At 46.1% G+C, this 15251-nt stretch overlaps 14 protein-coding genes across 14 annotated transcripts; 8 read left to right on the top strand and 6 right to left on the bottom strand.

Moving 5' to 3' along the window:
• Positions 1-19: 19 nt before the first annotated feature.
• ECU04_1280 (lysophospholipid acyltransferase) lies at positions 20-865 on the bottom strand (the record flags this gene model as incomplete). Its single annotated transcript, NM_001041162.1, has 1 exon — positions 20-865. The coding sequence occupies one exon, from the start codon at positions 863-865 to the stop codon at positions 20-22; it is 846 nt and encodes a 281-aa protein (NP_584812.1).
• Positions 866-914: 49 nt separating this feature from the next.
• On the top strand, positions 915-1595 carry ECU04_1270 (uncharacterized protein; the record flags this gene model as incomplete). The annotated part of the gene is made up of 1 exon (NM_001041161.1): positions 915-1595. One exon carries the CDS (start codon positions 915-917, stop codon positions 1593-1595), a length of 681 nt encoding a protein of 226 aa, NP_584811.1.
• Positions 1596-1671: 76 nt separating this feature from the next.
• On the top strand, positions 1672-3429 carry ECU04_1260 (uncharacterized protein; the record flags this gene model as incomplete). The annotated part of the gene is made up of 1 exon (NM_001041160.2): positions 1672-3429. One exon carries the CDS (start codon positions 1672-1674, stop codon positions 3427-3429), a length of 1758 nt encoding a protein of 585 aa, NP_584810.2.
• Positions 3430-3539: 110 nt separating this feature from the next.
• On the bottom strand, positions 3540-4628 carry ECU04_1250 (uncharacterized protein; the record flags this gene model as incomplete). Its single annotated transcript, NM_001041159.2, has 1 exon — positions 3540-4628. One exon carries the CDS (start codon positions 4626-4628, stop codon positions 3540-3542), a length of 1089 nt encoding a protein of 362 aa, NP_584809.2.
• A 153-nt stretch (positions 4629-4781) lies between these two features.
• Positions 4782-5507, top strand: ECU04_1240 (uncharacterized protein; the record flags this gene model as incomplete). Its single annotated transcript, NM_001041158.2, has 1 exon — positions 4782-5507. The coding sequence occupies one exon, from the start codon at positions 4782-4784 to the stop codon at positions 5505-5507; it is 726 nt and encodes a 241-aa protein (NP_584808.2).
• Positions 5508-5580: 73 nt separating this feature from the next.
• On the top strand, positions 5581-6573 carry ECU04_1230 (uncharacterized protein; the record flags this gene model as incomplete). The annotated part of the gene is made up of 1 exon (NM_001041157.2): positions 5581-6573. One exon carries the CDS (start codon positions 5581-5583, stop codon positions 6571-6573), a length of 993 nt encoding a protein of 330 aa, NP_584807.2.
• Positions 6574-6634: 61 nt separating this feature from the next.
• ECU04_1220 (bifunctional thymidylate/uridylate kinase) lies at positions 6635-7210 on the bottom strand (the record flags this gene model as incomplete). Its single annotated transcript, NM_001041156.1, has 1 exon — positions 6635-7210. The coding sequence occupies one exon, from the start codon at positions 7208-7210 to the stop codon at positions 6635-6637; it is 576 nt and encodes a 191-aa protein (NP_584806.1).
• A 92-nt stretch (positions 7211-7302) lies between these two features.
• Positions 7303-9717, bottom strand: ECU04_1210 (uncharacterized protein; the record flags this gene model as incomplete). Its single annotated transcript, NM_001041155.2, has 1 exon — positions 7303-9717. One exon carries the CDS (start codon positions 9715-9717, stop codon positions 7303-7305), a length of 2415 nt encoding a protein of 804 aa, NP_584805.2.
• Positions 9718-9884: 167 nt separating this feature from the next.
• On the top strand, positions 9885-10931 carry ECU04_1200 (uncharacterized protein; the record flags this gene model as incomplete). Its single annotated transcript, NM_001041154.1, has 1 exon — positions 9885-10931. The coding sequence occupies one exon, from the start codon at positions 9885-9887 to the stop codon at positions 10929-10931; it is 1047 nt and encodes a 348-aa protein (NP_584804.1).
• Positions 10932-11018: 87 nt separating this feature from the next.
• On the bottom strand, positions 11019-12230 carry ECU04_1190 (uncharacterized protein; the record flags this gene model as incomplete). Its single annotated transcript, NM_001041153.1, has 1 exon — positions 11019-12230. The coding sequence occupies one exon, from the start codon at positions 12228-12230 to the stop codon at positions 11019-11021; it is 1212 nt and encodes a 403-aa protein (NP_584803.1).
• Positions 12231-12438: 208 nt separating this feature from the next.
• On the top strand, positions 12439-13017 carry ECU04_1180 (uncharacterized protein; the record flags this gene model as incomplete). Its single annotated transcript, NM_001041152.1, has 1 exon — positions 12439-13017. One exon carries the CDS (start codon positions 12439-12441, stop codon positions 13015-13017), a length of 579 nt encoding a protein of 192 aa, NP_584802.1.
• A 67-nt stretch (positions 13018-13084) lies between these two features.
• On the top strand, positions 13085-13444 carry ECU04_1170 (Tif11p-like protein; the record flags this gene model as incomplete). Its single annotated transcript, NM_001041151.1, has 1 exon — positions 13085-13444. One exon carries the CDS (start codon positions 13085-13087, stop codon positions 13442-13444), a length of 360 nt encoding a protein of 119 aa, NP_584801.1.
• Positions 13445-13452: 8 nt separating this feature from the next.
• On the bottom strand, positions 13453-14454 carry ECU04_1160 (uncharacterized protein; the record flags this gene model as incomplete). Its single annotated transcript, NM_001041150.1, has 1 exon — positions 13453-14454. One exon carries the CDS (start codon positions 14452-14454, stop codon positions 13453-13455), a length of 1002 nt encoding a protein of 333 aa, NP_584800.1.
• Positions 14455-14597: 143 nt separating this feature from the next.
• Positions 14598-15248, top strand: ECU04_1150 (uncharacterized protein; the record flags this gene model as incomplete). Its single annotated transcript, NM_001041149.1, has 1 exon — positions 14598-15248. The coding sequence occupies one exon, from the start codon at positions 14598-14600 to the stop codon at positions 15246-15248; it is 651 nt and encodes a 216-aa protein (NP_584799.1).
• Between the last annotated feature and the right edge of the window lie 3 nt (positions 15249-15251).

The following is a 15251-nucleotide window of genomic DNA, read 5'->3' as shown; positions in this document are numbered from 1 at the left end:
TAAATTTGGAGTCTTCCAGCTATTTATTTTCTGCGGAGTCCTTCCATCTTGATATCAGGGCATCTTTCCTCTCGAAACTCTTATAGAGAAACTCCTTATAGTCGGCTATTTCATCAATTGGAACAACCCTGATGTCACAGTTGAATGATCCTGTCGTATCCCAGAGGAGGAACTTCCACAACGGTGGGACCTCTCCTTCCGAGTAGAAAAATGTGACATCCACAATCTTCTTTATCCTGGAGTTTCTGAGCTGTTCGCATATGAGCTTGAATCCTTTGTATCTAGGAAGAAGCACATTGTTCAGCCTTACCATGTTCTTCTTGTCCGAATACTCCCAGCTCCTCAGCTTTAGCTTCTCAGTGAATCTGGATCCCTCTGGATAGAGAATAAACCACATCGGGATGCTCGAGATCTTAAAGAAGTCGAAGTACTTTACGATTTTCTTTTCATCATCCTCAAAGTTCCTTTTCAGAACCAGAAAGCCGGCATAGACCACTATCTGGTAAAACACAGGAAAAATCCTCAGTCCATCCTTGATCGCATACTTCATGTGGGCAATCATGTTGTTCCTCCTGGCTATTTCATTGATTAGAATGAAGTCTACAGACCCTACGTGGTTACTGATCACAAGATAGCTCTCATCTCCAAGAGCTATACTGCCGTTCACCGTACTCGAGAGATTGAACATCCAGCTTATCAAGGTCCAGAGGGTGTACGTGAAGAATGTTGACAGGCGAATACACAGAGGCTTATCTAGGATGTATATAGGGTATGCCAGCGCAGAAAATGGAATTCCAAGGAGAAACAAGACCACCACTCCTTGAAGCATCACCAGCTTCAGAAATATCCTGAGAGCCCTCCTCATTGATGGGTCTATTTGATTCCGCAGCCATTTACATGACCCCTGAAATAGAATGGGATCAGGGTCTAGCTATCCGGTGAGCTTCGAGTCCTTGGAGGCTTTTTTCGAAATAGTGAGAAATGAAAGATACTTCAAGATCCAGATTATAACTCTCGAATCCCTGGAGGTGTTTGAAACTGCTCTAAGAGATGAAAGGATTGAGTACGTGAGGTGCTTCAGCTCTATGATTAGAGAGTCCGAGCTCCCCATCCTTATTCTTAGAGATTCCGATATACACCTTCCTAGGCCTGGAAGGTATATTTTGTTTAGCAACAAGCGCTGTGGGGGCTTCGTACAGATTGTGTTCAATCCAACTCTCTCAGAGAAGCTTGCCATTGTCGGGGACATGTATGTCGTCCAGGCATACAGCTACAAGAATATTAGCGAGCTTCTGAAGGTTGCCAGCAAAGAGAAAGACGAGATGGAGAGTTATTTTGGAAGTGGGTTAGACTACTTTGAGAGTGTGATAATGCTTGTTGTAAGGAATAGAAGTAGATTTAGGGACATCCTGTGCGGTGCTAAAGAGATGGATGATAAGCTAGGAAACAGCTTTTTCCTACAGATGAAGCTCAATGGACTGGTCGATAAGCTTTTTGTGGTTAGAAATGGAGATAGCTACCGGGTGAATGTGAGCGAAGGTGTTCTGAGGTCTATAGGAGAGAGAATAGGGTTTGATGCAGGCTCCGGTGTCTAAGCCCGGTGATCTAGGAATGAGAGTGTTTATGGTGCTGTTAAAAATGGCCTGGGGCCTTACCGATCCCTTGTTTCTGATGGAAGATCTACGAGCAAAGTATGAAAGATTGCTGGAAGCGCGCGCGAATGCTAAGCCCAGTGAGAACATGGTTGGAAAATGTATGACCTTCTGCCCAGAGCTCGAGGGTCTGGAGCGGGTACTGAACAACGATGTGTCTCCCTATGAGGCGGAGGTGATGATAAAAAAATATCGTAAGCCATCTTCGGGAAAGCATAGGGAGCTTCCCGAGGATGTAAGGCCAGTGGAGGTGCTTGTTGGCGTAATAAACCATGTCATCAAACTCTGTGCCGGTGATCAAAGCATTCGGATGTACAGGTTTGCAGATAACGGAATCAGGGCTGTCATATCAGACATGAGGATTCAAAACGAAAAAGGCAAGGCTGCGATTGAAATACTTGAAAAGGCAGCCAGGTTTTACATCGTCTTCCGGTATTTGCTGCACGACCATCCTCACTTCAACAAGGACATGAACTTAGGACAGCTCAAGGTTGTGATAGCCAGCCTCATAAGGCTGTACGGACTCGGGGAGGCCGGGTGCAAAGAGAAGGATAACCGAGAGGAGTTTTACTGTTATCACATTCTGGCATCCATGGGGGAGAGATACGTTGCAGGGATCCAGGGATGGATCGGTGGGGGAAGATGTAGACTGCCTACAGAAATCACGAAGAAATACATGCAGAACAACGCATCTGGATTCTTTAGGCTCCTAAGAAGACTTGATTATCTTGCGTTCTGTTTGGCACAGTCGTTTGCAGGAGAGATCAGGGCAAAGTCTGTCCAGATGTTCAGAAAGTCTCTTGCAGAAAAAGTGAATATTGAATTCTTTGGAGATGTCCTGTGGGCTGATGAGTCCGAGATTGAGGAACTGATGAAGAGAAAAGGAGTTGTGGTGAAGTCTGGGAAGGTGGATTTTGAGGAAAAGGGAGGTGGAGAGGAATATGAGAAAGTCGTGCCTAGTAGCAGAAGAATAGAGACAAGCGTGAAAGCCCCCATAGTGTTTATGCTTCATGGATGTATTGACTATAAGATCTCAACGGCTATTCTTTGTGCAGTACTCCGGAAAAGACTTGAGGCTCTTAGGTTGCCTTTAGGTGACCGGCACCCTCAGGATGAGGATAGGGAGCGTTCTGCGGGGAATAGACTGTTTGCAAAAAAAATGTGTATTGCCATCCTGGACGAAGTTGTCCGAAAAATCGCTGTCGAGGTATTCTCCAGGATTATGCTCCTGAACACACTGAGAAGGTATCTTACGGGGTGGAAGGATGAGGCAGCGAAAAGGAACAAGAATGCCCCAGTCAAGAACAGATATCTTCTGCTGGTCGTCCTAGATAGAGAGATATCCTCAGTCTCGTTTATGGGATGCATCAACTCCTCTGTCTTGAATACGCTTGTACCTGTGATCACGTATATCGATAAAACAACAGTAGACGAGATGCTGATGTACAATCTTTGTGTCTTTTCTGTCTCAAAGAGCAAGCGTGAAGAGATATACAGCAGATATCGTATGATCAACCTTATTGCTGACACACCCCAAGGCCTCTCCAAAAGGGTCGAAGAAATCTACGAAAGAGCTGTGAACGCATTGAAAGTCAGGAAGTCTACTCTGTTTGCCTTCATCGATGGAATGGACAAGGTGCAAGCAATAGAAGCGATAGTCAGGCTGATAGATAACGGGAGGAATGGAGACATCCTGGAGGGCAACCTTGCTTTGTTATACGAGGGCAAACCGCTTGTCGAATGCGATATTTATTACGAAGAGGAAGGTGTTGATTAGATTTGCTTGAACCAGTAGCTTTTTAAGGCTTTGATTAAACTGTTAATTTATGGGCTTCAGGTCTGTCTCCACAGATCTATGCTGTTGCACAGCAAAATGAAGGATGTGTATCATCTGAACGAGAGACTGTCTCTCCTTACAGAGGCTTTTTCTGTGCTGAATATCTTCCAGAACTTCAGGTTTTCGTCTGCAGATACAGAGGCCAGCTCGGACCCATCGGGACTTAGGGCTACATGAAGAACCCTCGAGTTGTGCTTCCCAAAGGAGGAGATTAGGTTCATTGTCGAGGCCTTCCATATTCGAATGTCATTCTCGCTGTACCCATGCGAGGAGATGACTTCTTTGTACTTCGGAAGGTATGTAAGAGTGCACACCTGGGATTGTGTGTCAATGCTCCTCTCCATCTTATTCTCCACAACATCCCAGAACTTTATGGTCATGTCCTTTGCCCCTCCTCCGGAAGTTAGTATTCCTGACCTCCATGGGCACCATGCAAGCGCCTTAACAGCAGATTTGTGCCCTGAGAGCGTTTGCGAGTTGTTATTTCCGAGCTGCCATATTCTTATTACATTGTCGTTCCCCCCACTGGCCAAGTACTTCATGTCTGCACTCCATGCTAGTCCGCATATCTCCTGCGAGTGTCCCCCAACCACGGAGATCCGCCCAGACCTTATGTCGAAGTTGCACAACCTTCCTGCCTTGTCTCCACTGCTTATTACGTTCCCGTTCCAGCTCAGCGATGAAACCCTAGCGTTGTGGTTCCTTGCTTTATGTACTTCCTTGTTCACCGAAATGTCTATGAGACGTATCGTTCCATCGGAGGTGCCAACACAGAGAATGTTTCCACTACTCTTTACTGATGATATGTAGTTCTCTCCTGCATGAATTTCGGTTACGCTTTTGTCGTCCACGTTGTATCCATACACCGACTCTCCCAGGCCTATGACCACGAAGTTAGTGGCGCTCCAGTCCAGCAGATTGAGATAGTAGTCATCCACCATTCCTGGAGCATCGAGTATTCTGTGCGGGGACGTGTCGATGACTCTGTTTTCTATGCGGGCGCTTCTCGAGGATGTCATCAGCCTTATACTTGCCAACACGCTCGTATGTATTCCTATTGTAGTTTTGGTATATCTATCCTCTTTTTGTGCCTGCCTTCTTCCTGTTGTTGTGAATATGTCGCCTAGGTTTATGTCCATTGGTCGGATATGTTCAAGGGTAAACATGCGGGATCTAAGGACAACAATTTTGTTTTATTGATTCGTGTGGAAGTATTCTGGCGCGCCTGGCATCTGAGAAGCCCAGGATGTCTATTTCTGCCTGCACATCTAGACGCAATTTTTTACCCACAAATGAGAGTGAAGAGGCCGAGCGAGAGAAAGACTTTGCTCTCAGTGATCTGCTGCACTGAGGGTGAACGAATCCAAAAAGAGATAGGCGTTATCAGAGGAGACACAGTTCACATGCATGAAAAGACAAGTCCTTCCGGCTCTGTAGAGAAGATCGAGAAACTGATGAAGAAGAAGAGGTCTGGGCTGTTCCTTTCAGTGACCAAGGAAAGGCACCTTGTTATTGGGCGTGCCTTCAACGACGAGCTCATAGACATGGTTGAGTTCAAGATAAACAGGTACTTGTCTGTGTCTGACTTCGAATGTGCCGGTCCGGAGTTGCACATGAAGTATTTTGTGGTTCTGCAGAACATCAACAACAGCCGGCTGGAGAATCTTGTGGTGGATTTCTTCAACATGAAAAGCAGCAAAGTCTGCTTGGAAAGCGTCAGATACTCTTGGGTTTTTGCGAGGACAGAAGAGGGATATGTGCTGAAATATGTAAGGGTTCTGAAGGATCTTAGCGTCGAAGACTGTGGGCCTCTGCTTGAGATGGAGCTTGTTCGGAGCTACCATTGCAGCGATGAGCTCTACAAAAAGTCGCTGGGTGAGCCAAGCAAGCCTAGAAAAAATACAGCCAAGAACCTGTTCAGCGACAGGATAGGGACACTCCACATAGACAAGCAGGATCTCAGGGACATCAGACTCAAAAAGAGCAGGGGATACAACGGTGTTTCTAGCTGGAGTTAGCTATTTTCTAAGGACGGGCAGCAGGTAATAAAGCCAACTTTCTCCATTAATGGTCTATCCCCTTTCTTGCAGAATGGATCTTGAAAAAGAGGTTACAATCCAGGTGAATCTCATGGAGCCGAAGGAGATCGATCTTAGGAAGAAGACAAAACAAAAGAAAAGGAGGCAAAGGACGGACGAGTATGACTACAACGACCCGTTCATAGAGCCCTTTGAGGGAGAGACGGAGATGGTGATGATAGAATGCAACCTCGAGGATTTCTTTGTGTACAAGGGAGAGCTGCCATATAGTGCCAAGAAGGTGCTGAGCGTGCACAAGGCAAAAGAAAAATCCAGGCTTGCAAAGAGCTCAAACACAGACTCTTGTCCTCAGGAGGCCGGTGGAAAAAAAGAGGGGACAGGGGGCTCGGCAGTCTCAGAGACACCTACAAAGAGGAGACGTGGTAAGATCCCAAAGAGCGACACCAAAATCTGTGACTGCCTTGCTGGCCTCATCAAGTCCGAGGTCGACAGGCTAGAGCTGTCGATTCAGTCCGAAAGCACCGAGGTGGAACGCTATGTACATCTGATGATCCTTGAAACATTTCAGCAGGAAAGGGGAATTGAGTTCTGGCATATTGCAGGTCCTAAAGCCACCAAGAGGCCATCGGATGAAGAAATGGCGAGATGCCTAAGAGAGAAGGAGTCAAGAATGGATGTTCTATTCGATGCAATCGCTAGGGAGATCCGGAACTATGACCTTTACTCAGATGACCTCTCTCTGTTCAAAGGCTTCCAGAAAGAAGACTTCCTATTTAACGCATGCGAGTACTTTCTACTTTTTATTAAGATTTCGTTTCTCAGCCAGAAAGATATGTCGTTTAATAGAGCAAGGAAAGAGGCCTATGGCAACATTCTTGCTCTTTTTCCCGACACATGCAGAAACTCAACGCAGGCCCAGTACTACCTTGCAAAGCACATCTCGCAAACCTGTGGAATCAGAGGCCTTGGAGCGCCCAGCAGTGGGAGGCATGAGGGGGAGAATGCAGAGGACGATGTGTCCTCAAACTTGGAAAGAATGGAATAAGAAGCCCTAGAGGCAGGAGCAGTTCATATGCCCATACACCTTCTGGGTATGATAAAGTTAGCTACCCAAGTATCCTTTTCCTCACGATTTCAACAACCTCCCTCACTGGAAGAGTTCCATCAACAACAAGGGTGTTCTCTTCCTTCTTGAGGAGTGCTTGGTATGCAGAGAGAACTTTCTTCAAAAACGGAACAGTATCGTGGATTTCCGTTCCAAACCCCTTTCTCCTGCATATCTCATCCATGGGAACATCTATGAATATAGTCAGGTCGGGCTTGGGAAGTAGAGCCTCGGACGCAATGCACCAGTCCAAGCTTAGACCCTTGGCTACGGAATACGCTATCCCGCTCATCGAGTAGCGGTCACAGAGAATTATGGTATCCCTCCTGAGCTCTTCAATCATGAGTCTGTGTTCATATCTATCTGCACTGAATAGTAGGTGGATGGTTTCGCTCTCCAGATTGGTTTTCTTCTGCAAATACCCGTCTATGATCTTGCCCACAGGGCCGCTTCTGTTTGGAAATCGGATCTTGCTGGTAGGCACAATAGGGAGCAGGCTTTCATACAGGCTTCCGACTATGGTCGTCTTTCCAGACCTATCCAATCCTTCAAACACAACAAACTTTCCTTTGGACATCAAATTCTGAAGGGCTTTGGAGCCGGGATCTCGAGATATAAAAAAGATTTAATGCCGCCAAAAATCAAGAATCTCTATCACCAGGAGGGCCTTCAAGCCTCCCCACCTTGGCCACTACATCCGTAATACCTGTTTATCTTTTCCTTAAGCTCAGCATCTTCTATAACCATATCCTCCGTAAGGGGCATCCTGTTAAACGGATCTATTCCTCCGTTCATCATCAGCATATCATATGTGGATCTGTCTACAGTTATTCTCGAAGTCAAGAGCTTCACAGGGTTTCTTATTGGGTTGAATGTCAACGGATCAATAAACTCGTCAGGGACGGACTCAACCTTCTCAATCACCTCGACTTTCTCCAGCCTATCTATGAGGCTTCTCAGCTCCTCCACTTGTGATTCATTGATGAGGTACTTGTTTTCGCATATCCGAAGGGCCGTACGAAAAAAATCGATGTCAAAGTACATCTTGTCACTGGCCACCATCTCAACAAACTTACTGCTGCGAATCCTTATGTAGACCATGACCATTCGCCTCAGGAGATTCTTTGCATCAAATCCATACTGCTCTGGAGATTTTATCACAAGATCGGTGCACTTGGGCCCGGTGATGATCTTCAGGTTGCAGTTCAAGACCCTTACAAAGTTCGAAATCATCTCGTCGACCAGGAATAGGTCGGGCTTCTCATCAAGAATATGTGTGAACAAGTCGAAGCATCCGTCAACGTACAAAAAGGAATTTCTCGCCTTGTTTTTTGAGAAGCGGATGCTTTTCCTTAGCGACCCTATTCTCTCGCTAATCGACTCAATCTTCTTTTCCTCCACCCTCTCTTTCTTAGCCTCGTCCAGCTCCCTGCTCAGCTCCTCAACAACCTTCATGTCCTCCTTTATGTCCTTGATGGATGAAAGACCCTCAGACAGGCTGTATTCAAAGTCCTTCATCATGCAGTTGATGAATGTGATGTTTCTTCTGCAGACATTCATTCTGGAAAACACTTTTCCTTCCTTAAAGATCGAGTGGATGATGCTTCTAGGCTCCATTCGCATCTCATCTCTTCCGAGAGAGTTGTAGTAGTCTATTATCCGGTTGAGCATTGTAAACTTTATTGCAGAGCTCCTATGGCTCACTATCTTCACGACCTCTTTCTTGAATATAGGACTCCTCCAGTCCATGATGCTCTCCATCACCTTGTTTAGCGCGTTTGAAATCGTTGCAGACTTTATCAGATCAAGTGTCATCTCTTGCATCCACAGAAGCGTCTTGTAGTAGAAGTCTGGCCATGGATACTCGACTTCAGCAGTGTATTCTGTCATGAAGTCGGTGAATGGTTTTTCATCTGCAAAGAGATCCGTCATGAAGAGAAACCCGTTTAGTGCGCTCATCTTCGAGTCTATGCCCTTTCTGTATGCCTCCATCCTTTCCCCGCCATCCCCGTCAAGAAGCCTGCACTCATATGCCAGGCTTCTAATGTACTCTCCAAACTTCACACATGACGTAAATAGAAGATGAATCTTAGTGAAGTAGCAAAACGTCGGAAAAGAGTCCAAGGAGATCTCTTCCACATTCTCGGGATTTATCTTGTCTACCATGTCTCCGTCAATCACTTTCCTATTGAATCTGCTCATCACCATCGACATATTGTATGCAAATCCGTCACTTATGTTTTCCCGCCAGCTGAAAATAGTCTTGCTCCTTTCCTTACTGACCGATATGACCTTGGATACGTACTTCATGAAGTTAGCTTTCAGCTCCTTGGAAGACTTTACAATCGAGTGTATTATCTGGTGCATCTTGTATGAGTGGTCACTTAGGGTGCGGTAGGATCTCCTTGACTTCTCCACTACTTCTCTTGTGGAGATTCCAAGATAATCAAGGGCAGGCGCCGCATAGTCGCACTTCTTGTATATGAAAGGCTCGAAAAATCCGTCAAGAAAGCAAGGAAACCCGCACGGAAATCCAGAGTATATAGGAAAGTCGAGAATGACATCTTTCCCAGGCCTGGTGTTACCCAGCCCCCAATATACCTCGTTCTTGAGCTCCTCAAGGACACCATGGAGCCCGGTCAGTGCCTCGAGTGCAGATGTGTAGTTGGCTATGTTTGATGCTGCATCCAATTGCGAACATTTGAATGATAGTCCATATATCATAGGAAGAAGCATCTTCCTTGCCATTCCTTCAATCTCACTCAGCTTTTCAAAGCACTCCATGACATCAAAGTACGATGCTCCAAAGGTATTTGTAACAAGAGGGATGAGGGCTACCGGGCTGAAGGCAGACCCTGCCATCTCTGGATTGTTTACTATCATTGCTATTGTCTCAATAAGAAACTTGGCGCTCTCTTGACTGTAGGATGACTTGTACCTTGGAATTAGGGTCAAGAGGATGTTTTCACTGGAGTTGTTGGTGATGTACGATAGTCGGATGCATTCTGCCTCATCAGCTTCCACAGGATCCATGTCTGCAGGCATCCCGTGGCCAAACACTTCGTATAGCTCTCTTCTATTCATTCCAGGGTATTCCATGAAAACAATTGAATGGTGATAAACAAGTCAATATCTTCACAGACCGGAGCAGGGTATCCTGCCTTGCACCTGCCGGAATCTGAGGTGAAGCACCTGCTTTGTACTGTGTATGTTAGAATAACTCTTTCCTTTGATACCCCAGTTCGGCAGGAATGAGCACCCTATATGACAGGCTACAAAGCATTGAAAAGGAGATCGATAGGCTATGCCTGGGCAGGAAGCTGAATATAGAGGCTGAGTATCTCAAAAGAATCAAGTGCAAGAAGTTTCTGAGATGCTATGTTAGGGTTGGGATGAAGAGGGGCGTGTTCATACGCCTTGACAGTAGGGTGATCAATGACTACAAAAATGGGGGAGAAATGAAGTTTTCTGACGTTGTAAAAAGGCTCTGCATTGTATTTGATAGCAACCTTCCTTCAACGACCGATATCCATGCTAAGCTGTCTAGCGAGACGGGTGGGCGAGACGGAGCTACGGAGGAGATTCCTAGAGATGACTGGGGTAGGTCAGATTCCATGCACGCCAAAGACGTATCTATGGAAGACTTCTTCGAGTGGACGAAACACAGTGGAGATACGGAGGCACTTGAGGTGAGTAGCGACAGAACTCCGAGCAACATAAAACTGATCTTTGATCTTGAGAACCCACGAGAAATCTTTAGACTGTCTACAAAACTGGGCAATCTTCTGATGAGGTACACAGACACAAAGCCAAACGTGGTAACACACCTGTGGAGGTATGTAAATAAGAATGGGTTGATGTCTATTGATTCAGACGTAGTCGAATGTAACCCGCTGCTAAAAGACATTCTTGGGGTAGACAGATTCTCCTTTCCGGAACTTCCTGGTCTCGTGGTGCCCCATCTGTGCCCTCTGGACTACCTAGTGGTTGACATTCCTCCTATTGATGGCCATACAGAGATTTTCGATATCCCATTCGAGTGGGACGACCTATACCAATGTCCCACCCTTTACACCAAGAGAATCCATGCTCTTGATAGAAAGGTGGAGTCTCTTAAGCAACTGCTGAAGAGATGTGAGGAAAGAGAGAATGTTTTGAATGAATTCGAAAAAGACCCCGTGGCATTTATCAACAGATGGATATGTATTGACATGAGTGACGCATGTCACAGGGCATCTCTTTTCCGCAACAAGGATGTGCAGGAGAAGGTCTTTGAGTTGCTTAAGAAATTAGAGTAGCTTGAATGTCTCAACCTGGCAATATTTTAATTAAAGCCCTTGTCCTAAAGCCAAGCACAGAACACGTCAAACCTCCCAATCGGTACATTATGTTGTCAGTATGTTATATGACATATAAACCATTGACACCAAGCTGCCAACCCCGAAGACTGCAGCCATACCAGACATCAGGTCCATCTTCTTACTGAAATGAAGATAGTATATGCAAGGATAAGTGAACGAAACTAGATTGACGGCAGTGGCCCCAATCATCTTCAGTATAGTGTCAATGTTGAGCTCCTTTATGAGCCCCAGGACCAGAAACATAGACATCATCACGCACACTACCTTCCTTCTTACTATATCCTCGTTGCTTCCCTCTTTCATAAAGTAACCAAGAGACATTCCAGCCAATGGGTTCATCTGAACGGGAAATCCTCCAAACAGAACCAGCATTGCCCCAAAGCATGCTATTCTTGATGACACCGCATACTTATCGATGGTGTGGCTCATAAGATACACATTGATGTTGCTCTTGGGATTTATCAGTATGTCGATTATCGAACTTTTTATCGAGTGTCCAAGCACAATGTATCCGCAAAGCCCGACACTTCCATAAATAAGGGTACCAAAAAATGCGGCCCCCACTGCAACCTTAACAATGTTGCCCACAGACTTGTGCTCCAGCTCGGTGTATGTCTTAACCATGTTGGCCTGGCACGACAACGCAAGTATAAAGCAGGAGACACCGCTTGAAAATTCAGATCCAAACCTCTGGATGGGCTCGTCTGCACAACTCCCTCCAATAAATAGACAGTACACAACCATAAGCATCGCGAGATAGCTTACAGATGCAACCGTGATGTATGATGTCACCTTGAGGTTGGATAGATTCTTCTGCAACGATAGCAGGAGGAAAGGAACTGCAAGGGCAACAACAACCATCTTCCGCCCTATCTCAGGGTCAACATACTCTCCTATTGGAAACATCATTGTAATAAGCTCTGCAAGGTATCTGTAGAAAACCACATTTACGCCAAAGCACCCGCTGAATATGGACATGTCCACCAGAGTCTTGAACGGCTTTGAAATCTGGGATGACAGCGACGAGTATGTTGGGTTTGGCTCCTTAGACTTGTTTGCTGCAATGGAAATCGCATACAGAGAGAAAAACGTCAGCACCCCAACTATATTTATCAGAAGTATGCCCCGGACATATCCGACACTCTTGAATGCATAGGGCATGTAGTTGATTCCCGTCCCCATCATTGACGTCACCATCGTTACTACCGCAGATGTGACGCTTAAGCCATTTTTCATTTAGGGCTAGGGGCCTCCTTGTTTTTAAACCCCATTGCCATAAATGGAAGATTTCTTGGGTGGACTTAATGGGCTTGATTAAATGTCCTTGAATTAAATTCCTTTTTATTAGCTCTGGGTGCATTGAGCAGTGGTTTTTCTGGATGCCATGCAATATTTTCAAGGCATGTGGGGAAGATAAATGGATTTACACCCTTGGGCACCCGATATGGGAAGGATCTACTTTGCAACGACAAATCTGAAGAAGCTGAAGGAGATTAGAAGTCTTTTTGAGGCAGACATAGTGCACATGAACATCCCGATGGTTGAAATCCAAGCATCCCTGGAACGAATTGTGGACCACAAGCTCAACCAGGTGGTTCCGTGCATAGGGGAGGGCGATGCAGTGATTGTTGACGACACGGCAGTTGCTTTCGAAGGGCTGTATGGATTTCCCGGTGTTTACATCAAGGACTTTCTCAGGATAGGATCTCGAAAAATCTCAGAGATTGTAGGGAAGATAGGGAATAGCAATGCAACAGCATTCTGCTGCTTGGGGATTGCCCACTACAGGGACGGACGTGTGGTCAAGAAGGTGTTTTTCGGGGAACTCGAGGGCTCAATTGTGGAGTCGAAGGAGGACGGCCTGGAAGGCTTTGATTACATCTTTCTTCCCAGCGGGTCCTCGATGTGTCTTGGAGACATGCCTGTCGACGAGAAGAATAGAATAAGCCACCGAAGGATTGCAAGCAAAAAGCTGGCAGATTATATGGCGTCCGTTGGGATAATTAAGGCCCATGGCTCGTAATAGGCCGGCCTTGCGATATTTGGGTCCATCTCTGCTTGTGATAAAATTGCTGAGGATCCAGGGGTGAATGAAAGGAAGGAAGGGGAGATTTGCTAATGATAGGGCCTTGGTATTTGCAGAGGAGGAGGGAACTGTGTATGGACAAATAATATGCCCTCTTGGCCAAGGACAGTTCAAGGTGAGTTGTTCTGATGGTGTCTATAGAACGGCAAAAGTCCGTGGAAGAGATTACAGGCGTGTCAGAATGGTGCCTGGCGACATAGTTCTGCTGCGTGTCAGGGACGGCGACGAAAAGAGGGCAGATATCGATAGGAAATACATGCCAAAGGAGGTTAAGATACTGAAAGAAGATGGAGAAATAAACGATGATTCCTTTGCTGCCAACGATAAAGGCAGCGGATTAGTTGAGTTTGAAGAGTTTCTTTAGAGCAAGAATTAAAGATTTGATTTATTATTCTTGTGCAACTTTTCTCTGCAGATGCCCATGACAGAGTTGACAACGTCCAAGGATGTCGGAAATGCCATCTTCTCTATCTCTTTTGAGTAGGGTGTCGGAGTGTCTTTTCCGTTTATTCTTTGAACAGGAGCCATCAGCCTGCCAAAGCAGCTCTCATGTATTGTTGCTGAAAGCTCCGACGCAATGCTGAACGATGGCCAAGAAAAGTCAACCACAAACACGCATCTTGTCTTCATGGCAGACCTCAGTATTGTCTGGATGTCTATAGGTCTGATTGAGACAAGGTTGATCACTTCGCAGGAAATCCCCAGAGCTCCCAGTGCCTCTGCTGCCTCAAGGCATGTTTTCACAGAGAGCGAGATCCCGATGAGAGTGACGTCGCTGCCTTCGATCTCAACAACAGCCTTGTCCAGAGGCTGGACATATCCCTCCTCTATGTTCTCGTATGTGTCGTTGTAGAGTGTCTCATTCTCCAGGAACACTACAGGATTCTCGTCTCTCACTGCAGACTTCATCAGGCCTTTGTGGTCTTTCGCAGTGTATGGTGCGACAACCTTGAGCCCCGGGACAGCACCGTAGTAGCTACTGAAGTCCTGTGTGTGCTGGGCTGCATATCCTGGGTTGAATCCGTTGGGCCCTCTGAACACAATCGGGCAGTTGATTTTCCCTCCAGACATATACAGCGTCTTGGCGCATGAGTTAATTATGTGGTCTATCGATTGGAGCGCAAAGTTCCATGTCATGAAGTCCACTATTGGTCTCAGGCCGAGATAAGAGGCGCCGACAGCCAGACCCGTAAATCCCATCTCGCTGATCGGCGTGTCTAGAACTCTCCACTTTCCATATTTCTTATAAAGGCCCCCGGTAACTCCGTGGCTTCCTCCAGACACCCCCACCTCCTCTCCAAGAACGAACACCCTTTCGTCCCTCTTCATTTCTTCGTCTATGGCTTGGTTCAAAGCCTCTCGGACAGTCACCATTTCTGTGCTTTTCTTGCTGCATCACTTTATATCCCATAGCCGTTTCAAGTATCACATGCATTCCTGCCATTTGCTTCACCACATGAAACAGCCCCAATTCACAGCGCCTAAATACTATTCGATCCCCTAGCCCTTCCAAGGAGATGTCACAGCTGAGCTCGACCAAGAAAACATGGATGCTATTGAATGCATTGTTTGCAACAAACTATACACTATATCTCATGCTGCATCTGATCAGGATTCCGATATACCCATTGCCGAACTTTGTCAATATCCTATGCCTGGCATCATCATATGCAATTTCTCTGTTCCCGCACTTCTCGTCCATAGGAGAGATCCTATCGCAGTCAAACATCTACTGCATCATGGTGTTTTTCACGTTTCCCCACGAGGCTCTTCTCCTTCCATTTTATCTCCTGTCGATCTATCATCTCAGCTCCTTTGTGCTGTCGAACAAGAAGGTCTTCGAAAGAACTGCCATATACCCGGTATGCGTCTCTCTGTCTGTATACCACATTGCCCTTGGGAGGCTGGCTCTGTTCACAGAGGTTTTCACTGTTCCTCTCTCCTTTCTAATGATATTTCTCAGGAAATCAAGTCTTGTCACCTTCACTGCACTTGTCGCCATGGTGAGACAGCAATACTTCAACAACCCATCAATGCGAAGTGTTTTTGGAGAGATGCGTGTGTCTCTGGACAGATGGATCCTTAGCTGCCCACGCGATGTACAAGAGTATTACCGAAGAGGAAGAGACTTCCTGGTTTCAACCCATTCGCTCAAGAAGTTAAATTAAAAG

This window comes from Encephalitozoon cuniculi, chromosome IV (genome assembly GCF_000091225.2).
Source record: "Encephalitozoon cuniculi GB-M1 chromosome IV, complete sequence".
Classification (NCBI taxonomy): Eukaryota; Fungi; Microsporidia; family Unikaryonidae; genus Encephalitozoon; species Encephalitozoon cuniculi.
Note: the sequence above shows the minus strand (reverse complement) of the source record. Positions and strands in the feature narration are given on the sequence as shown.